The sequence below is a fragment of the Rhea americana genome, unplaced genomic scaffold, assembly GCF_003343005.1.
Source record: "Rhea americana isolate MKP2758 unplaced genomic scaffold, rheAme1 scaffold_224, whole genome shotgun sequence".
In the NCBI taxonomy this organism is placed as follows: domain Eukaryota; kingdom Metazoa; phylum Chordata; class Aves; order Rheiformes; family Rheidae; genus Rhea; species Rhea americana.
Genome location: NW_028186340.1, coordinates 1,016,813 through 1,040,285, shown reverse-complemented (window position 1 = coordinate 1,040,285; position 23,473 = coordinate 1,016,813). Strand labels below are relative to the sequence as shown.

The window sequence follows — 23,473 nt, the reverse complement described above, 5'->3', positions numbered from 1 at the left end:
ATATCAAGATAGGAAATTAACTGATCAGGTGAATAATGTTGTAAACTCATAACTAATGAAACTAAAGTACTAAAACCATAACCAGTACAAACCATATTTGTGCTGGGATTCTTCAGCCAGTTGTCTAACTGGGGCTATGGGCTTTTTAGAAATGCAGCTTCTTTTCAGTATTGAAGATTGTAAAATGGTATCTCATTATACAAGTCTTCATATATTACAATATGAACAATTAAATGTTGTGATGAGTAGATGGCACYATAGCTTGTAGTCAGCTTTGATACCATAGTGAAGCCTCTGAGAAATTGCCTGTTTTCCTCCCTCCCTGCTTTTCTTCCTTCCCTCTCCTCTCTTTCTTCCTTCCCTTCTTCCACTCYCTTCCTCCTTCACTTTCCTTCCWAATAACCCCAAGTTATTACTCTGAAGTGTTAATATACAAGATTAATGTTTCCTCATAATGTTTCCTGTTCATAATAGATACTCTCGGCTTGCCTGATCACCGTCATGGCTTCCTGAAACACCAAAARGATGTTGAGCTGTAAAGACTCTTGTACTGCAAGGGCCAGTCTTGTATCATTTCATCAAGACAATGCAGTCCTGTGTATCTGTGCAAATTAAGTGTTAGTCTAAGACCTTTAGGAATATGACTTCATCATTAATAGGCATACTTTCTTTGGGACTTTTTAAAATCTATATCAGTTTTAAATAAATTTTCAGGAAAGGATAAAACATTTATCAAATGTTTTTGGTATCATTAGCTCGTATTACTCCTTCTGTCATTAGCATGTTAAGGCAGTGAATCCATCAAATAAAGATGGGAGACCATTTGGCTTACTTTTTAGCCTTGATACTTGCCTAAAAATCCCAAATGTTWATTCCCACTTGGTTCATCTTCCTTCAAAATACATTTTCCTAGACATGCAGAAAGAAATATTGGGGCTCTTGAATACTGCTTGTGTCTGTTCTCTCATGGATTTTGCAGAACTCAGTCTGACTGTGCTTCATAGTCTCTACTATTATCTCCACTGTCACAATATTATGTTCTTATTGCTTAAATAAAAACTAGTGTAGACTCAGACTCTACAATGTTGTGTTCATTTTTCTCTCTATTCAGGGCAATTATGTGAAGTACCTACTGGAAAGTAGAGGTAAAAATTCTATTTCTATCTTTYCCCCCTGCTGCCTCTAAGGCTATTTGAATAAAAACTTGTGTTCTTAGATTGATATTCAAAAAAGACCAAGGATCAGACATTTAGGAATTGCAATTGGACAACAGTTTTGTTTTTTCCTAACGTAATAGTTTTAAACAGAAACTGAACTACAATTGCACTCAGATTAAAATGAGCAGAGAGATTTGTAAATAAAAAAATTATGAACAGCTGTGTTAAATATTTGAAAAAAACAGTGGGACTGGAAAGTGAGAGAAAAATTGCCTTTACTTCYTTTAGAGGCAATAGTAAGAGATAACCTTCTATTATGTGTTTGAATCCACTAAATATTCAGTTAAATGACTATGAATAAGAAGATAAACTGGAACTTGTGGCTTATAAAAATTTTCACAAGATTTAGGCCGTATCAAATGAGTGGATAACAAAAAATAGTTTCCATGTTAATCAATGTCCTATATTCATTCAGTCATGATGCAATATATATATATATATWTWTTTTWAAGTGCACTTGTAGTGCAGGACTATATCTGTGAARCCACAAACTAGTCTGAAGCAATATAAAGGACACACAAAGCAGGACAAGACTGATTATGAAGGAGAATACTCTCTTTATACATAAATATCTAAAGGAAGAGGAACATCAACTTGRCATAAGTCAAACTAAATTATACTCATGGTAAGATTAAGTCTGCTGTAAAATATATTTTCAGTAAATCTCAAAGAGAAAATTATTTTTCTGTACTTTGTATTATTATCTATACATAAACTATATAATTTTTAACTCTTAACTTTTTCCAGAACCATACTTTTCTGTGAGTGGGTAAATAAAAAACTCCTCCTATCTAAAAAGCACTGATTTGTGTTGAATCTTATGAACATTTAGATCTGTCTAAATCATCCAAAGCCTTGTTAAAATACATTACAATATTGCAGAGGAAAAAAGATAATTACTACAGGAATTAGTAACATCTTTGTCAAATGCAGCTTCATTACTATTAAGTCTTGTTTTCTGACAATGCTGATCTCATAGGAAATCTCAGTTTTAAACTTTACTCAAATCCTGTTGTTAACGTATCATTTTAAAAAAGGTTAGTGATACAATCTATTGACTGAAACCAATGGCAAAAATCACTGTAGGCCACAAAGTAATGCATGCAATTACTCTTTTTAATTCCAAAGTTGTTATTGCTYTGGCTTTTTTTCTTACGCTCCCAAATGTAACATAAGGTGTAAAATGTTAAGACTGGGATGTAAAGGAAGTGTGTAAAAAATTATGTATGGCCTTGATCCAGCAAAGCACTTAGGAAAGCATATAATTGGGTCTAGTCCATGCACTTAATGCTATGATGTGCATATGCACTTTATACATACTTGTAAAAGACTCTATTCTTTCCTTGAAGTAAATGCAAGCTTCAGTCTAACATATAGCTACTGAGACTCACAGTTTGTGTTGTACTAGTTAGCTGAACAAGGCCAGAACAGATTTTCTGACCATGGAGAACAAATGGCACAACACCTTCATTTGAAATGCTATAGAATCAGCTATCATAAAATTATCACAGGCTGTGTTTTAATTGCTGATGATATTTATTTCCACTCCCTGAATGATAACAAAAAAGGGGAAAACAGAAAGACAGCAAGAAACACATTGCCCAGGCAATAAAAAACATCCTGACCRCAAAGAAATGAAATATTGCTCAAGAGTGCAGTGAGATACAGGATTTTGCCAAGATTTTTTTCCTACCTCTGTATAGAGCTATGAAAAAAATAACTGTGGCTTTCCTTCCTATTCAAGCAGCAAAGACACCCAAGAGAARAGATGACTTGGATGTTTTTCATTTTTGTTGTTCAAAGAAGAGATGTGCAAACTGTGAGTGTTTTTCTTTCTGTATCTTTTTGCTTGTAAGAGGAATAGCTGGGATATAATCGTCTTTAATATATATTCATCATGGTAAGGATAAACATTCATCTTTACTCAGAAGAAGTAGAAAGTAATCAAGCAGGAGCATGCCAACTAAAGACTAGGAAGACATGAAATGACAGTTAAAACCCTCTTCCTTCTCTGGATAAAAAGATTGCAGGAAAACTGTAGGAAATTGAGACTTCAAGTAAAACAGTCAGGAGATAATTCTTCATTGCCTGTCTTTACTTCTGTCTCCAGATCTTACTGTTGGGTGACATCTCGGTTCTTTGTGGACTTTCATTTTTACCTTTGATCATTTCAAATTATAATAAAAAAATGAGAAGATACAGATAGAAATGTTGAAAGAAATAGAAAGAAACACTTGTCTGGCATCAGACAATCATTTCTTAATACAGGTTTTCCAAGACAAAACTAAAACTACATAAATGGCTCTCCAAAGGGAARTGAAAGGTGATTACTTTTGTAATGTACACAACAAGTTAGACTTTTTTTAATTAATAAGAAATCTATGGAATTACTGAAGAACTTTAGTTTACAAATATTTTTTCTTAAAGGCTGCCAAAGTTTCTTCTGTAGTAAATCAAAATTGTGTATGTTTTGAATATGTGTATATTTCTGTGTATGTATTGGGCATRAAAACAAATTTAATAGATTCAAAAGTGAAGTTTCAGCTTTTTCTCCTCAATTATTATATCAGCTAGAGATAAACAGTACTCAGGATTTACATTCTTTCTGTGAGAGAAACAGATAACAATAGAATTATGATTTATGCCAATATTTTGCTGGATGAATTTCATAATGACTGAAGAATAAAAAAGGTGAGATGCCCACACGAAAACTGAAACCTGGGCAGCAGCCTTACCTGGTGGTAGCAGACATGTGGAGGGGGAGGACAGAGAGTGATTTAACACACTATTCCTGTCCTTCGTAATCCTGGTTAGTCTCAGTGGTTAAGAGTGGCACTGAGCCTCTGCAGGGTTTTCTCTGAAAGGAGGCTAGGGTCTGGTCTGTAAAACTTTTTTGAATTTCTGTCTGATAAGCTGGCTGTCTCCTGCATGCTATTTCAATAGATCTCACAACAACTCATTGGCCCAACTTTAAATCACATCACAGAGACAACTTAGCATGCCTGAGCTCCACTCCATATTCCTGCCCCTACACCTTCTTCAGACACAAACTGGCAAGGCCTTTTGCCATCAGCAGCAGGCAAATAACTGGTGGGCGAGTACATGGCAGGGAGTAGTAAGGTCAAGTTGCTCCATAAGGGAAGGTCAGCCAGGAGCTAGGAATTGCAGAAAGGCAATCAGAGACTGCACCTTACCAGCATAAATAGAAATGTAGGCAGGTCTGGCAGTGGTAGCAACCAGACTGAGCCAACAGCCCAGGTTGCCAGGGAATTCTGTAGCAGTAAGGCAGGTGAGACATCAAGCTAGAAAGCCAAGTCAGTGGKTTAGGATCAGGGTCAGAATCAGAGAGGTACAAGACCAGGCACAGGCATACTTACGATGTATGCTGAGCTTAAAAGCAGCTACCAAGCAAAGCGCAGGGGTGTGGGGAGAGAAGGTCCCTCCTTTTCACAACGTCTTCCTYACACAGCCCTTCTCACACAGCTCTCTGATTCAAGGCCACACGGTTGTACCACAAGCTGACCCTAAGCCCAGCCAGCTAAAGCTTTATGAATATATGAAGAGGTTGCATTTATGGCCAGACARTATTCCAAGCTGAGTTTGTGGTCAGAAAGGAGAGGACGGCACAGATTTCACTGTGCAGTACATGGGTTTTCCTGATTTATGCCTGTTCTGCAGCAAGGGGGAAACAATGGCAAATGTTCACCAAGTGTACCAGGTTGAATGTCTCCTTCACTTCCTCCAGAACCTTTTACTGAGGCTATACTTTTCATCTTTTTATTTATAACCTCTCCATCTGAGGCCACATCAAGTCTAGGATCCTCCTATTTAACTTCTCCTAGTCTTGACCAAGCTGACCATTTTCACTTTTGTTTTCATGACTTTTTTTTTTCAGTATAGAATAATAGAAAATATATTTGGATGCCTTGTGAAAAACTGGCTCTCGGTAATCTATCTTACCACAGACTAGGATCTGTGGTTGAGAACTCTGGGATGGTGGGATGGCAGAGACTTAGAGATGGACCCATAACTCCTGAAAACTTTGAAGTCTTAGGCTGCATTTGTACTAAAAACTTAAGTGGTCTAAGGCCCATTAGGACAAGTAGCAAGGCATGACATATGTTCTCAAGGTCTCCCAACCACAGAAAAGAAAATGAACAGCATTTGGAATAGTCCCTGGTAATCCGCAAAGATTGCCTAGACACTATTTGAAATGAAGCCATGCCAAAACAATAATGTGTATAGAGTAACAAACTCTATGGATGATTGTAGTCACTGACAGTTGGTGTCATGGCCCTGCTTCATTTACTAGTAGAGAGCTTTAGTCAGGAGTCTGAGACTAGAAAGGGTCTCACAGCTTCCATGATTCTGGAGGAGTCAGAACTGCCCTATATCTCAAGAACTGCAGGTAGAATTAATTTGATATGACAAATACTATAATCTGAGGACTTCTAGTTGATGAGTGATTTTGAAAAATCAAGGGGTTTGACTACATTCAAACAAATGAAAATTCTCATGGACTTGGAACCAAGAACAGAAACCCATCTACCTAGTACTGATAACTGATGTATTTTACACTTACAACAGAGCAGTCTCTCCATACTAGAAGCCTATGTTACCTCCATAGTTTAAGGGGTAAGGTAAGTGCCTCTCAGATCATTCAGAAGAGATCCTGTCAACCTAACTTAGGCATTTAAATGCAAGGACTGTCATCTGGAGCCTTCAAAGCCCCTTAGCTTTATTGTTACCACCTAGAGAAATCAGGTACTTTAAGAGAAATGTTTTATTAGGATCTCACAGGCCTGGGATAGTAGGCGTAGGGGCTATTGAGAAGCTGCACAGAGGCCAGTGTTTTATACTTAATATTTAATTTCAGATGTAATTCCCAGTGAGATCTGAGCTATAAAGTCAGGATGGGAAGATGGAAAACCTAGTTTTTCTTCACGAATTTAGAAGTATGGCCAAAAAAAATCAAGTATATTTGATGGATTTATGTCTTTTAGGATCATAATCTACAATCCATTTCTACCTCAGTAGTACATTGAGCAATAGTATGGGATCTTTCTACCAAAATAAATCATAAACATTTCCCGTTCAGCTGCTTAGTTGTCCAATTCTTATCTCTCAGGGCTTGAAAAATCCAACATTGAAACTACACCTTCAACTTCCTTTTTTAAAAAGCTAAATGAAAACAGCAGTAACTCTAGCTTTAGCAATATTCTTGTACTTCTCTGCACACCCCAAAAGTTATTGTTAGACTCGTCTTGGACATGGTTCAATACCTTATCATAGTATAAGATTTGCAGAATTCTTCAGTAAAACTGATYCTTTATTCTGTAGTATTACCATAACCTTTAGCTGCATCAATAGTTCATGATCCCAGAGCTAGCAGTAAACCATGAGATTCATGTACTGTGTCTGCACTAATATTAAAGTTGTTTAGGACCATACCCTGATATTGACCCAGCTGGTACAAAATGTCTACATCTGTTATATTAAACTCTATTAGCCTCCAAAGCAGCCAAAGTTCCTACTGAGAATAGTCCCTGGCTTACTCACAACCATGCTATAGATATTTAGGGAAAGAGAGGCTAGTCAAGGTTAAAACCGTTCTAGAAACCATGATAAAATTAAATAGTATAGGTGGTCCAAGCATCCAACAATGTAAACTCAGTGACAACTCTTAATAAAAATTACAAAAAATATGTAACAGTATAGTATATCATTTAATAATATAACAGTCCTTCATGGTATTAGTCTTGTTAACAGCAATTCTTGCAAAGAAGAATTCAGTATTTAGTTTAACTAGTGAATCCCTTTACCCTAACATGAATGGCATGTTACTGATAGACCAACTCCTAATCAATATCAGGATAGGCCATTCACTTCTGGTGGTCTCAGAGCTCTTTCTCTAGTACTGCCAATCTTGCAGGACCCAGGTTGAGCTCTCACCTTCAAGTTACTAGTTCCTCAAGCCAACCACATACCAATGTTTATTGCTAGCCTACACAAATCTAATTTGCTATAATATAATATATTGCTATAATATATTGCTATAATATAATATAATAGATTTGCTAATCTAATCAGATTAGCAAAGGGATGGATGTGTTATTTGAGGGGAATGGCTTCTGAATATACCCGGAGAATAGAGAGCTGAAAAACTCCGTAACTGATAAAAGTGGCAATGGGGTTTTACTGCTWGGGGACAAGAGGTTATAAGTAGTTCTGCAAAAAATAAGTGTCTATAGGTAGGAAAGAAAGGAGATGAAAATGAGGTTTGTTACTGGATTACACAAAGCTCACTGGATCAAGAGGAAGCATGATGCATAAATCATCCACTTTTGTTTTTAATACAAGCGGTGGGTGGAGTCACAAGATCACAGTAAACTCACATTATACTTGGTCCAAATTAGGGAAATGGATAAATATTCAATTTTTTTGCTCAATTCTGTTGTTCTTGGAAGACTGTAACAAACATCCAAACATACTATGACCCAAACCTCTTTGCAATCAGCCCACTTTACATTGCTGCCAAACTTACAGGGACGATCAGTTCACAGAATATGTTTAAATATGTTTAAAGTGTATTTCTTGTTTCTGTTGCAAGACTCTAAGGCTCCAGTATTAAATTAGTTCATTCAACCCTAAACTAATCATTCCTAGTAACAAGCCATTCATCCCTTACTGTTTCTAAATTTTCTCCAAGCCCTGCTTTCTTGGAGTACTCAGCAATGTCTAACTCCTTTGTGTTTTGTTTCTAAACTATATTACTGACTTCTTATATCTTACCAGTCTTCCATGTAATCCTCTATATCTTATAAATCAGTGTTGAACACACATTCTCCTCTCCTTTTCTGGCCTATTATCCTATACTTAATTTCCTACTAGCCTTTACTTACTGGGAACTTCCCTTTAGACATGAGTCCCAATGCAAATCTGCTCTTCCCTAGTTATGCAGGACTATTATGGTCCATTTCTGAATGACTTACCAATTGTAAGCTGTTTGCTGGCATCAGTCATCTTAGGTCTGGCAGAGCAAGCAGGAGTTGCTGGATCCATGGATAAATCAGACCCTTCTGCTCCATACCTGTACTCTGCAACTGATGCATCTGTGATTCGAAGATCTCTACTGATAGGCTAACATAACAAAATTAGTGTTTGAGGGGAAATTACATCTCATCTTTCATTATTGCCATTTTAGATCTATCTCTTTTGAGGCAGAAATTACAGAAATTCAGTAAAAACTATCTTTGTAATTCTGCATATAAGGGTTTGAGGGATTTTTCTGTATAATGTGATTTACAGCTGGAAAATGTAAAATGAAGTTTTAAAACTATAATCTGAAAGATGCTTTTAGCTAAAAATACTTTTTAGGGTACAACCCTGCACAGAGCATATGAATTCTTATTACAGGAAACAGTTAATTCATCATTATAGTAGATTCTTAGAACAAAAATATTTAAAAATTATATTTCCTTTTCCAATATGTCCATCTTTAAAAATTAAATTATTAAATATTCATACATCTACACAATTACAAATTAAACTGAATTAGCCACATTTGCAGTAATGTCAGACTATTGAAATGCTTGTAATTAGATAGCTGTACAGGGAGAACACAGAAATGCTATGTAGGAGGTGGTGAGGTTTTTTGTCTGTATTGAAATGTGGAAAAGGGTATAAATGAAAGCTTTGTTTTTATTTAACATTCTAGATATTTAAATATAGTATTTATAAAGAAGGAAGAGTGAGAAAAATATTCTGTTTTCCTTAGTACACTTAGCGATAGTACCTACATTTTGATATCTAGAAACTTATTATAATCAGAGTAACATCTAGGATAAGATCAATTATTCAGAGGAAACACAACTTGTTGCTCTGCAAAGGAATGCTAGGTGTGAGTTTGGTTCTAGATTAAAATATCTAAATTCAGGTGGTTATATAGCTACATGATTAGATAGAACTATGCATGCATGTAGTCTTAAACTCCTACTATTTCCAGTTGTGAACTAGCCAGTACAGGTCAGTGAAACTTAGAGAGTGATTTAGCTGACCCTAAACATGAGCCATTTGGCTGATTAACTCTCTTAGCTCCATTTACTGTATTGTCTAGAAATCCAGTGAATAGGATAAGAACTTGGGACATTTAGCTCCTATGTAAATACCTGCAAGTAGGCACATAAATTTAAGAATCTTCACTTTATAGGCAACTAGCTGAGACACAAAGCAATGCTAGCTCCAAGCTAGCGTCAACCACACCATTTTATATGGCTTATGAGGAAACCACGTTATGGTCTTACAGGCTTAGCCATTCTGCTGAAAGTGTTTGTTGATGATGGAATAGCATGCTTGAAGAGATTCACTTTTGCTCGCTGAGAATTTGAGAGTGGAGTTGTTCTCAAAAGATAATCTCTTGCCGTCTCTATTACTTAATACAGAGTCAGCGGGGTCACAAAGCAGGGAACGCATATAAGCATTTGATATAATTATATATCAGAGGTGGATGTATGAGAGAGACAATTTAAGTAACTATAGCAAATCAGAGCTTTATAAATACCATTTTTAAAATATCATTGCAGAAGTGGTTAATTTTCAAATAGAAATCCTTTTTTAAAAAATAAAAATATAAAAACAAATGAGTTGCTACTCTCAAATTTGACAGCAACAGCTGTCAGCCTCACCTTCTCAAAAAATGCCTTTATTGCATTCTTCATTCAACTTTGTTTAAGAAAGCTCTTTGCTAGCTAGCTCTTCAAGCTAATCTAAATCAAATAACTATCAGTCTCATTGATGATGTTGTGAATGCTAATATCTCTATGTCTTTATATAGTAATTTTATAATGAGTAAATAAATCTATGAATAATTTGAATTAAAAACTTCAGAGCCATGCATTATTTTATGTATCCATTAGAAACTATGATTAATTAATCTAGGTGCATTTAAAGACCCTTTTCAGGCATAGGATAGCGTGAGATAGCATCACTGCATGCTTTAGTATTCTCACTTAAGTATAAATGTTTTATTGTTTGTAACATAATTTGCCGGTCAATACAGAGGACATTATTCCAGTACCTGTTATGTGTAATACTATACATGAACAGTATGAATTCTACAACAGAAGGTATAAGAATTCTATTAGAAAAAAATACATTAATAAGGTTTATTCCTTATTGTTGATTCTAAAGGTAAGTAATTATGTCCCAATACACCACTTTGAATAAATGATTGTAAATACAATATATAAGATACACTGTTGCAGATAAAAACAGAAGGATCAGTATCTTGACTGAAACTTAAAAGGATCTTAAATCATTAAATTATTCAGCATTTAAAAGAATCACACTTATGATGAAGAAATACACATTTCATGAGTTTATTGCATGGGCTATTTGTAATCACATTGCAATCTTATGACTCTAGACCACCAACATTGCCAAGAAGAACATATTCTCAGGGAATTCCTACTCTGTCTCTGAACTGCTTTCCCTCCAAACCCTAAACCTAACCTTATACTGAACCCTAGCCTAAGTCTAGGTTTAGTTGAGTGGTGGACAAGGAGGAGAACAAGGTGGACAGCAATTCTCAAGGGAGAATTGTTGTGGCAACCTGCCTCTTCCTCCTGCAGCCTCTATGCAATCCTGCCACAACTGTAGGTCAAGGCTTCCTACCTCTCTAAACCATAATCCTAACCCCAGCCCTAACCATAGGATAGCATTTGAGTAAGTTCCTGGATTAAGAACCTCTTGGGTTCAAACTTAAAAATAAATCGACTTAATTTAAAATGGAAGTAATCAAAAAAAAAAAAAAAAAAAAAAAAACTTTCAGTCATAAAATTCACTGTGAAATATGATATTAATAATAATGTAGGAAAAAAATAACCTTCCTTGAAGAAAAACTATTTAGGAAAAGGAATTTACTTTATCCTGAACCACACTATCTCATAGTTACTCTAAATAACATAGGCAATCATATATCTGGCTTCATAATAAATAACTGCTAAATGATTATGTGTTCCATGAGTGCTAACATATTGCCCAAGTATATCCAGATTTTGTCTTTTAATTAATTTTGAGACAACAATTAAAAATAATTTTCCTTTTTTATTTATTTTTTTACTTCAAGATAAAACTGTTATTAAATCACTTCATATAAATGACCTTTTCATCCATATTTTTAAGATGAGGTTGATGTCAGTATTGACAAACAACATGCTTTTGCAGAACTGAAGAGAAAAGATCAGGAAAAACAAAATTGCCTAAATTAAGCTATCTTTTAGGATTCTGCTTTAGATTTCTTCAACAAAACTACTCACTTATCATAGCTCAAACATATTTTCCTGAAGAGTATTATAAGCACAACACTCACAATCGGTACAGCACCCACAAATGTTTGCACATTACCATCTTTTTCAGAGTTATCTTAGAGCTGACAGTCTTTCTTTTCTTATAATAGGTCAATTTCCCTATTTCCTGTAGAACCAAGTATTGTTATTTATCTCATGGTCAGTAATCTCCCTTTTTAAAAATAATTTGTTACAATTCATTTTGTTAAAGGCTTACAAGTTGGCATCTTGGGCTAGTATGTCAGTGAGTTGTACAATTTACTCTCCAATGTCTTGATTTACATATAAGCTTGGGAAAGGTTACTAGAATTGTCCTGACATAACTTTAATAATAAGGAAACTTGAGTGCAAGTTAGCTAACTCTAATTTAAAGAGACCACAGTATCACTGAGCTGCTCAGCAACTGAAGCAACTCTGTTCAGTAATCAACATTAAATACAGGAGGTATACATGTCTCTGTTATCCCAGAGGAATTATATTTGTCTATCAGAAAGTACTATTAGAGATATATTCATTCTAGTGAAATTGCTTTATTAACCAATGATAGTTTGCTATTATTAAAAGTAAAAAGCACTGTATGATGTAGGAAGATTATCAAAATTCATAGGAAGTTTTTAAAAAATAGATTATTGAAGTATGCAATAAATTAYCCCAGAAAAGTATATTTAAGAAAACAAAAATCTGCTAGATCAGATAAACTAATTCATGTCATTTGGTGTAGCTCCAATAGGTCTTCATTATGTATGTATCTTTATTATTAGGTAAGGCAGATTGTTCTGTATCATATTTGTATAGTCAATTACAGCTACTTGCATTAGAATTGTCTAGCAGTCAAGTGATTATTGCCTAAATTGCTTTAGCCACAATGAAATATGAAAAGCACTGCCAAGTATTCTCAGCATCTAACTTTAAAGATTTAACTTTTCTCTTGAACTCAGAGGCTCCCTAGTAGCTGAAGTGGATGCACTAAGCTCCTTGAATCAATGTCTGGAAACACCATAACCCCTTGAAAACTTAGGGTCCTGATTAAGGTCCCTAATTAAACACAAGTTGAAAAAAATGTGAACTCCCTATTTAACTGGCTGAGTTAAAAACACACTAAAAGAAGCTAATTATATCTCTTCAGCTGATCTTTGTGCTGCTGTGCTGTGCTGGGGCTTAGGGATGGCCATGGCCTGAGCTGGGCTATGCTGGTTTGAGCATCTGTGTAGGGTCCCAGGGGCTGCAGCCTGCCCAGCCCCAGCCCCAGAAACACAGAATGGTTGAGGTTGGAAGGGACCTCTGCAGATCATCTAGTCCAACCTCCCTGCTCAGTAGGGTCACCTAGAGCATGTTAGACAGGGTTGCATCCAGGCGGGCCTTGGAGATCTCCAGAGAAGGAGACTCCACAACCTCTCTGGGCAACCTGGGCCAGTGCTCCGTCACTCTCACAGGGAAGAAATCCCCTCTCACATTCAGGAGGAACTTCCTGTGCTTCAATTTCTGCCCATTGCTTCCTGTCCTGTCACACCGGACAACTGAAAAGAGTTTGTCTCTGTCCCCTTGACACCCTCCCTTCAGGTGCTTGTACACACTGATAAGATCCCCCCTCAGTCTTCTCTTCTCCAGGCTAAACAGGCTCAGCTCTCGCAGCCTTAAGAGAGATGCTCCAGTCCTGTAGCCATCTTCATAGCCCTACGCTGGACCCTCTGCAGTAGCTCCATGTCTCTCTTGTAGTCGGGAGCCCAGAACTGGACATAGGACTCGAGATGAGGCCTCGCCAAGGCTGAGTAGAGGGGCAGGATCACCTCCCTCGACCTTCTGGCAATACTCTTCCCAATGCAGCCCAGGAAACCATTGGCCTTGGCCACAAGGGCACATTGCTGCCTCATGGTCAGCCTGTCATCCGGAACTCCCAGGTCCTTCTCTGCAGAAAAGGAAAAGAACTGCCACGTACTTCTTCCAGCCACAGCCACAGCCCCATGACGGGCAGACACTGCCTGGCAAACAACAGCCCTTTGTGTGCACGGGACGGGGCCACTGCCACCCTGCGCAGGCATCCCCCCCAAGAGGGAAGCAGATAATACAAAACCATATAAACAGCCTGACATGCACCCTGAGACTTTCGGGGGGAGGGGGAAGGCAGGTAAGAAGCCCTCCTCCTTCCGTGAACAGCACCCCTGAGGAATATCTGGAGATATTCAAAACCCGTCTGGATGCGATCATGTGCAATGTGCTGTAGGTGATCCTGTTTGAGCAAGGAGGTTGGACTAGATGATCTCCAGAGGTCTCTTCCAACCTCAACCATTCTGTGATTCTGCGATTCTGTACAACCTCTTGCTCAAAGTGAGGTCAGGTATGGGGTCAGATGAGGCTACTCAGAGTTTTATCCAGTCTGCTCTTGAAAACTTCCAAGAATGGAGACTATTTAACCTCTTGAAAACCTGTTCTAATGCTTGGTTGTTCTCATGGTGAAAAAGTTTTCCTTATATGCATTATCCATTTACCATATATCCATTAACTGCATGTTGTCTCTTACCCTCCCAACATGCTCCACTGGGGCTCTGTGTCCTTGACAATCTCATAGGTGTTGAAAGGCTGCTGTTTGGTTCCCCAAATCGTTTTCTTCTTCACAAAAAACAGGTCTAGTTCCCTCAGCTTCTCGTCATAAGGCACATGCTCCAGCACGTGGTCCAGTCCTTGACCATCCTGGTGGCATCCACAGTACTTGCCTCAGTTTGTCAGTGTTTTGGGTGGACTAAAATTGGGCACAGTACCCTAGATGTGGTCTATTAAGTGCTCAATATAGGAGGATGATCTTACTCTACTGCTGTGCTCCTGTTAATACTGCCCATTGCGGGCTTGTTATGCTGCCAGGACATGCAACTGGCATATATTTAGCTTACTGCCCATCACGATCCCCATCCTCAGCAGAGCTGCTCGCTGGCCACTCATTCACCAATGTATACTATTTCCAGGGATTCTTCCTTCTCAAGTACCGGACTTTTGTCTTCACTGAGTTTCATAACCTTCCTGTTGGCCCACTTCTCTAATCTGTGCAGGTCTTTCTGGGTGGAAGTCCTGCCCTCAAGTGTATTGACTGTTCCTCCCCAGTCTGCAGCCATCTACAAGCCTTATGGACAAGCACTCCATCACCTCTGCTAAGTCATTTAAAAGATGTTAAACAGAACAGGTCCCAGGAAAAAACCCTGCAATAACCTGTTTGTTGCTGGCCTCCAGGTAGAGTATGACCCAATAACCACTATCCTCTGAGCCCAATCATCTTACTGTCTTTACCCATCTAGCTGTCCACCCATCCAATATGTAACATCCTAACTTACATGCAAAAATATTGTGGAAAACTGTGTCAAAAGTCTTGATGAAGTTAATGATAACCACTGCTCTCATCGTGTCCACAAATTCAGTTATTTTATCATAGAAATTAATCAGGTTGGTCAGATTTACCATAGGTTAATCCATGCTGACAATTCTCAGTCACTTTCTTCTTCATAAAGTACAAGAAATGTTTTCCAAAATAACTTACTCTATGATTTTCTCAGGGACTGGAATGAAGCTGGTAGGCCTGCAGTTCCCTGGATTGTTCTTTTGGCTTTTTTCTGGTGATGGGTGCAAATTCTTATATGAATAGGAGAATTCAGTCATAAAAATAACAGCATATCTTATGTTAATTCTTTGTTGTCAAGATATATTAAAGATTTTCTTGTAGGAAACAGTGAAGAAAGGCTTGAGAGATCAGTTAATGAACTAAGCAAGTTAAAAAAAAATAAAAATAACTCATATGAAACCAGTTACTGTCAGTTTCTTATCTCATTTGGGGAAAAAGTTTGCCAAAGTTTATCAAATCTTAAATATCACTTGCACAATCTTGCTATTACATTTTTTTTGTTTTCTATGCACCAGCTGGATCATCAAAAGAAAAAATACTTTGAATTTGCTGCCAACTTCACACATTTAAAATAGCACTCTAGCTATGAGATTGTGAATTACATAACTCAACTGAAAATACAACACAGTTACCATGGAATAACAATTGCAAAATGTATTTTTTCTGTAAACAAGGGCTTTTTTATTCTTGAAATTGCCTTAATACTAGCAGACACTTGTTGCACAGAATCACGGGAAAGAAACGTAGAGTTAAAATGACCACATTCAGTCAGAAAATAATTGCAAAACCATACTGTGTGTTAATCAACTGATTCTGATACAAGGAACTCAGACATACTTTCCTGTTACAGTGGGAGCTGAAGTAAATTTTATCAGATCAGGAAAAAGAGGTGAAGTCCAGAGGGTTCACCTCTTCCTCCTATTCCTTCCTTCCATTCTCAGGCATAAAAAAGGATTCTCTATTTCCTTCAGTCAGCTAGAGAAGGAAAAGGGAGCTATCTCTCACTCTCAGACTCTTTTCCTCAATGTAAATTAATGTTCTTACCAGATTCCTGGAGACCACGCTGCAATGATTGCTGCCATGCCCCCCTCACCAGAGGCGAGTGTATTGAACCATGTTCATGTCACTGTGGATTCAGCCTTTCTTTGTCTTGAAGGATCTCCCCCCCATCCCCTGACCCCATCAGGCCCAAATGGTCAGAGGCAATGTGTCAGTAGTCCTAGAGAAGTTTACTAGTGGACTTTCTTCCTTTGGATATAGAGCTTCCTTCAATTTTCTCAGAATGAGGCTGCCCTTAATGCCCCTTCCAGGAAGGAARGAGAGGCGAGGGAGAGGAATATAGAAAAGAGTTTCTAGGAGTTTAGAATTAAGCATTTCTATCCCATTTCTTTAAATATAATTCTACACAGAGCTGACTAAAATATGAACAAGAATGTTCAGTCTTTCATTAAGAAAATAAAGATTGATGCTTGCATCCCTCTTACTCCCTTATGCCTTTTTTCTCTTTTTAACTCTATATCTCAGGGCAGTTATTTATCTACTGTGCTTATCAGGGATAACTGATGCTTCCAAGAAAACTTTACAATTTTCACTGTCCTTGGATATTCAAATACTAGCTTTATACTTAGCTCATTCATAAATAATGTTCTTCTAACCAGTACTACTTCTCTTATAGCAACACAGTAGAGCTCTTCTGTGAAGTGTAAGAATGAACACTATTTTAAGTTTGGCTGTTATCCTGACAACCCTAAAAACATATTTACAATGGGATCATTCTAGATTTTTTTGCTGATTTAAGCTTTCTTATGCAAGCATCATATCTGTCAAATGAATCATGAGTAAACTGATGATTAGCCTCTGAGAATTTTTTAAATCAAGAGATACACCACTAAATAATGAGATTGACTCTTGAAAATATTTCCACTTTATTTCTCTAGCACATCTATTAAGAGTTAGAAATATAGATGACATGGTAATCCTAAACCTCCATCAAGAACTTCTGACTCTATTCTTGGAAATTCTGTATTTGAGAAGCAGTGAGTTGTTGATTACGAGTCTTCCTTTGTCATATCATCAATAGAAGGAAGGTCCTCACGGGTGGGATCCAAGCATGAAAAGCCTCTATCATTTCTACAGTTTTCTTAGTCCACACGAGTCCTTTAGAATTTACAGTGGAGTAAAATATAGAGGAGTCTGATTCCTTTTTCTAACAAGCCACATTCAAGAAACCTGACAAACCTAGAAACTGTGCAACAGTCATTTCAAATAACTATCTCAGTAAAAAAGAAGTTCCCACTTACTATTGTAACACAGGAAATAAAAGTGTTTCTTACCTGTAAAGCCCTTGTCACATTCACAAAGAAAAGTATTTGGAGTAACATTGCTGCAGTTACCATTGAAACATGTATGTGGCTGGCACTGTCCAACTATTTCTGTACAATTTTTACCTATTTAGAAGAGAATAGGAAGATTGAACTTTGCAAATGTTTATATTTTTCCATAAATGACAAATTTATATGTAAAATAAATCATTTTATTAGATAGATAGGTTGGTAGATAAGTAGGTAGGTAGATATTTATGTTAATATTGATTGTAAGTTTTAGTGAAAACTACTGAAGTTTTAAAGCAAGTTGGGCTGCTGTCATACTAGCTACTGCACTCAGCCTCACCTGCCATACAGTTACAAATTTGCATATAACTTAAAATCTAGGAATGCTGTAGGTACAGTAGGTATTTGTTTTTTTATGGCATGAATGTAGCTTTAAGAACAAAAAGCTGTTCTTGTGTCAAATTTGAATGAATTTTCCTTAATATACTGCTTTCTTGAAATTACAATTTAAATTGTAAACTGCTTATGCTATTACAGCATATGGGTCCAAATACCATATAATTATGTTTGCCACTTGAGTTGTTATTATGGCATTATTCACACTTCGTCAAYTTTTCTACTTTCTAATATACTTTATATGACGGGAGAAACTCTTTCCTCCCTTACACTTGTGTAACCACAACCATAATACCTGATGGTTTAATCTTCTAGTTGTTCTTGTTTACATAAGCTTATTTACTGGCCAGTACTGTCAGTACAAAATGATCACTGTCCCATACAGTGGGACAGTGTGATACACTGTCCCATATAGGCTAGCAGAATATTTCAAGCATGGCTTGATAGAAGCATTAAGCATGGTCACTGGTTTTCATAGAAGTGCTTATGAATTTTTCCATCAGTTTCAATTAAAGTAGTACCAAGCCCTTGTTGTTATTATTATTTTCAAAGCATCTTACACAGCCCTCAGAGCTCACAAAAGACATAAAAAGCATACTGCATCAATGTTTTCTACCATAAATATTTCCCACTGTTTTTACTAAACTCTAAGTAATTATAAAAAATACTATTTTCATAGCATTGACATAATCATATCTGCATAAATTGCCTTTTTGCAAGTGCATTAGTAATGAAATTATTTTGCCATTTGAAAAGCAATTAAAAATAAATTATAGCAAACTTTATGCAATATAGCCTTTGATTCTCTATTCTGTGAACCTTGTTTGTTCCTCGCTCAGCAGCCATGTCTCATAGCATGGCATTGCTATTGGGACTGCACAGAACTACCRTCCACATAGAGAACATTGCTAGGATTCTGCTCCCCATGTTTAGGAAGAGCTGCATCCCTTCTTTTGGTGATGTGAATGATTACTTCTGGTACTTTTTAAAGGATTCCTGATCTCCATTGGTCTGGAGGCAGTAAAGAATATACCCATAACTTCCATCATCCCATTCTTTTTCTCTTTGAAATGAAGAACAATGGTTAGGTAAGAATGTATGTGAAAATGCTGTAGTCTCTGATAGACTGATACCAAACCAAGCTCAATTCCTTAATGAGCTTGGGATAAAAATCTGGTCAGAAGTACTGCAATAAATAGAGTTAAGTGATTTTTTTTTTGGTGAAAAATTTAATTTGGTGACAACAGTATGTTTGCTTTTGAAAAGAACTTTACAAAGCAAAAAATCTGGAAAAGTCTAAGTATTTTATTTTGCTTGCATTTCTAATTAAATTTTTGACTTCTTAATTGGAAACAAATTTTGTTTTTGTTTTGTTTTTTTTCTAATTTGATTTCAAAAGGCTTGAAATTGAAAAAGAAGTTTTCATGGCAGGTTGGTGTTTTTATTTCAACAAAACCATTTGCTATTTTTCAGTATTTTGATTAGGTAACTATTTTCGAGTTGGTGTGACTCCAAGCAATTTCTATTGTTTGGCAGGAAAGCTTGAACTGCTGAGCAAACAGACAAAAAAAAATCTGTTAAAATCTGTTACTTGTGTAAGTGCAGAAGTACTTGCCTACATCTGGTGTTTAAGTGGGAGAGAAGCACAGGGAAATTTTATTTAGTCTTTCCCCCCAGTGGATGCATTGATGGAAGCAGGTAGAAACTGTCTTTAAATAACGGCACAGTCTGCTAGAGGAGGCTACATATAAAAGAGACTCARTGCATGTGTGGTATTGGCAATGGACAATGAAACTACGGAAAAACTTTGCTAGTGATGCACTTTTTTGCTATACATTAAACAATACATATTACTTACATATGTATTCCTAGAAGAAAACAAAATACCTGAAAACTGTGGAGGGCAAATGCATTGATAAGACTCTCCGGGAAGCTGGGATATCTCCGTACAGGAGGCATTGTTGTGGCAAGGTTTAGTGGAGCACATATCAAACTTCTGGCAGAATTTTCCAGAGTACTGTGCGAAACAACGGCAATTGTATGCATTCTCCCAAACATGACTTAGACATCTTCCATGCCCAGAGCATAATGGTGCGTGCGGAGCCTGTTGGCAAAGCTGCTGCTTCACGGTTACGTTCAGACGAAGGCCCTTGCTGCACAGTTGTGGACCCTTGTGGTGCCGCTCTGCAAAGTAATGAGTTCCGACGCCGAGCCACTTGGGGTCAACTTGGTGCAGCCCTCTGACCTGGCAAACAAAAATCAGCTGCTCATGAAAAACGCTGRTTTTAGGGCAATTAATAAATTCTTCCTTGGAGACATTTGCCAAATTCATTCCAAGCATCTGAAAGGATGGCTCAGAGGAGATGAAGAGACTGTCACCTAGCTGAAGCTGTAAGGGACATATTTGAGGGACATGGAGATTTTGTTCTTCTGAGATATCCCCAGCAATACTTTTATCCATATTCCAGCACTCTGTGTAAAAGTCTGAGCAGATGTTTTCTCTTAGTGTCCATTTTATTATATTGGGTTTTGGTTCCACTCGCCATTCGACAGTCATTTGCCTTTCACATGTTATCTGTCCATTTACAATGCAGATTTGAAGAAAGCACAGTGTTATGAGAACTGTTGATTTTGCACTCATTTGTTCATGTGGCAAATACAGGTCTCCATTCACAACAGCATCGTTACTGAAGACAGCTTTTGAACACTTGTTGCCTAAGATTCCTTTGTATTTTCTTTTTTGTTGCATCTTAGGAATTCCAAGAGAGAAAAACATTTCTGTTTATACACCAAATACAGTAAAATATCAAAGCCTCACTAAAAATATATATAACATAAAAAACGTACAACAAAGCAAGGTCTGCATTTAGTTACACTGATGCAAAACTGGAATAAGTTTGCTTAGTTGATCAGAATTACACCAGTGTAACTGAAGTCAGAATCTGTTAATTTGCTGGCCAATATATTTTACATATGGAAAGCAAAAAGCTTAAGTTCATCCTTCTCCTCTTCCCTCCCATATTTTTGCCTCTGTGCAGTGGTAAAAGAAGTTGACAGAGACTAAGGATAACCAACTCCTGTGACAAAACTGAGAATTAAACTAGAACGGCTAAGTCCTAGTCATGATTTTTAACCATAGATGTTTTCCTGACAATGATATATTAAGTTATGCTGAAAGTAGACATTCCAAAGATGAACACATATGAATTATTACTTCAGTAAAGAAAAAGTGTAAACACATCCCAAACTTTCAGTATGACTGTGCACACTCAACAAAATAATTAAATCCTTAGGTTTCAAAATATATCTCTTTGAAAACTAAAAGTACTTAATCATACACTTTAAGGTTTTTGATCTATCATAATCAAAGCCAGCAGACCTCCAGAGCCCCCTAGGACTATTTAATTTATAAGAAATCTTTTTTGGCTCTTCAGAATACCCAGCAATTTTTATTCCATGGGAGAGTGTGATTTTGGAACAGTAAGAAAAACAAACTAAAATTATGAAGCTTATTCTCAAAGTCCTACTTCAAGATGAAAAAAAAATGAAAATTCAAGATGGAAAAGATGAAAGCATAACACACTTGTGTTTAATACCTTAAAAATTGTGTATAGTTCTCAGTAAATGTTAGTAACAGTTTATTTTGCATTAAATTTAATGGCTTTCCTCTTTTTTGCTGCTATAATGCATTTTTTTCTCAGTACATTTCACTTACACTTTGAAATAGTTGCCTTTCAGTTCATATTTACAAAGGAGAACATGACTGTAAACCACGAACTGTATCTTTCAAGGAAAGTCATTTAATAAAAAGAAGCAATGGCATTTATATTTTGATATTTGTGTACATTGTTTTCATAATTACATGACATGGAATGATGTGAATGCATCTTTCTATTTCTGCATCTGGATGTACCTGGTCTGTCTCTGAAACATGGCTGAATTATGATACAGCTCTAATTGGATCATTTCATGAAACATTCCTCTCTTCCCGCATGTACTTCCTTCAGCTGGAGCATACATTGCACAATGCTAAAAGTTCAATCAAAACAGGGCAGGAAATAAGGCGATTGATTGTGGAAACCCTGAGTTGGAGATTATTAAAGGAGGTAGAGAACTGGTTAAAATTATAGGATAATATCAAAGATGTTATTGAGTCTGTCCTATTGTCACCCAAAGTAGGATATAAGCATCTAAACCTTGTTGCAGAACACTCATAATCCTTCTGTTTTGAGACCATTCCATTATCTTTAGAATCACATGATAGTCAATGACAGGCTTAGATAATGTGCTAGCAAATGTGTATTTTGAATCATACATTTTTTTTTATTATTTTAAACTGGCAGTGTTGAACTGTTATATCCATTATAGCTGTTATTACATCTATGACTATTATCAGATGTAAAAGTTTATGCTCTATATGACTATATGTTTAGAAATCCACATTCAGCAAGTCATCTTCAGAGGCTTTTTTAATTATGTGATTTTGTCACATGTTACTAAAATAGATGTTTATAAAAGGTTATCTTTCTTTTTAGATACCTAGAAAAGAAAGCTATTGCATGCCTGATATGGAAGAATTCTTGCCTGTTTATAAAATATTTTGCCTTTCATCCATGCAATGGATAGTCATAGTTCTGATATCATTTACAGGCTTTATTTTGATTGATAAAGAAGATACTTTCCTCACACGGCTTATACTGGTTGGATATGCTATGATGTGGCTATGATCTTGAATCAAACCACTGTGAGAAGAGCTGAGAGGCAGCTGTGGGGTCTCTCCACTTCGCTTGGGAGCTGMATGTAAGCTCAGGCGCTCACCTGTGCTCCTTACCTGAGCTATGCTGCAAGTAGGACTGTACCTGCCCTTGTACCTTGTGTATCTAAATCCTGACCTTGACCCAAGCACTTGACTTCCCTGTTTGACCTTGGGACTTGCCCCACCACCGTCGCCTTGCCTGGGGGCCACGGAGCTGTTGGCTGACTCTGGGCACGGCCACCAGCCCGACTCTGTGCTGCTTGCGTGAGCCCAGTGACACTGCGCTGCTCACGGTGTGGCTGCTGCCCAGCCTGCCCTGCCATCACCCTTCCCACCCCGCCGTCTCCTTCACAGGACGGCCTGCTCTTGCTTCATCCCTGAGACATGGATTTATTCACATTATATATCCCATGCACATTTAAAAAACATCGAATTAAATCAATATTAGTTAATGTGTAAAGTACCCATAATATAGGAAAAGCCTCAAGTTATATTGCCTGCATAATTTGACTTCCATCTTCAGCATGTTTTGCAGTATGCACTAATTGCTTTGATGACATACAAAGTTGTCCTTTACTTCCTTACCCTTTTAGTCAGAAAATGAATGCATTTTGGGAAATGATGCATTATTTATGCTTATCTTCATTCTTTGCAAATGATCCTTATTTACTACACATCATTCAAAACTTATGGTGTTTGCAGAATTATTAATTTGGTAATATGATTTTCTAAAACATTGAACATGCTGGAGAGTAAATTTACCTCCAACTCGAAATAAAGAATCATTATTCCTGCTTTATAGGTAAGCTATAGCTATAGACGGAAGCAGCAGTGATGCAAGCACATTAAAGATAGCAGGGCTTTCTGTTGGCTAGTCTATTGCTAGTGTGCCTGGTACGGATCCCCCATGGCTGCTCTCCCTCGGGGTGTCCCTGCCGTGGTGTGGGTTGCTCACAGTCCCTTGGGTTGTATGTGCCCCCTGTGGCATGGGAAGTGCCTCTCCCAGAGTGTGTCTCAGCCCCACAGCTGTTGGTATCTCCCTA

The 23,473-nt window shown here is 37.1% G+C and overlaps 1 protein-coding gene across 1 annotated transcript in view; it reads right to left on the bottom strand.

The window, feature by feature from the left end:
* Positions 1–22,753, bottom strand: part of LOC146595489 (uncharacterized) — a gene marked incomplete at its 3' end in the record, with an annotated part of 408,834 nt that extends 386,081 nt beyond the window's left edge. The window contains exons 1-3 of the mRNA XM_085305610.1: positions 22,546–22,753; positions 19,562–20,452; positions 17,282–17,395 (exon numbers count right to left, since the gene is read on the bottom strand). Of these exons, the coding sequence (XP_085161736.1) occupies positions 17,282–17,395; positions 19,562–20,452; positions 22,546–22,753 (1,213 nt within the window). The remainder of the gene's footprint in view (positions 1–17,281; positions 17,396–19,561; positions 20,453–22,545) is intronic.
* Positions 22,754–23,473: the final 720 nt, after the last annotated feature.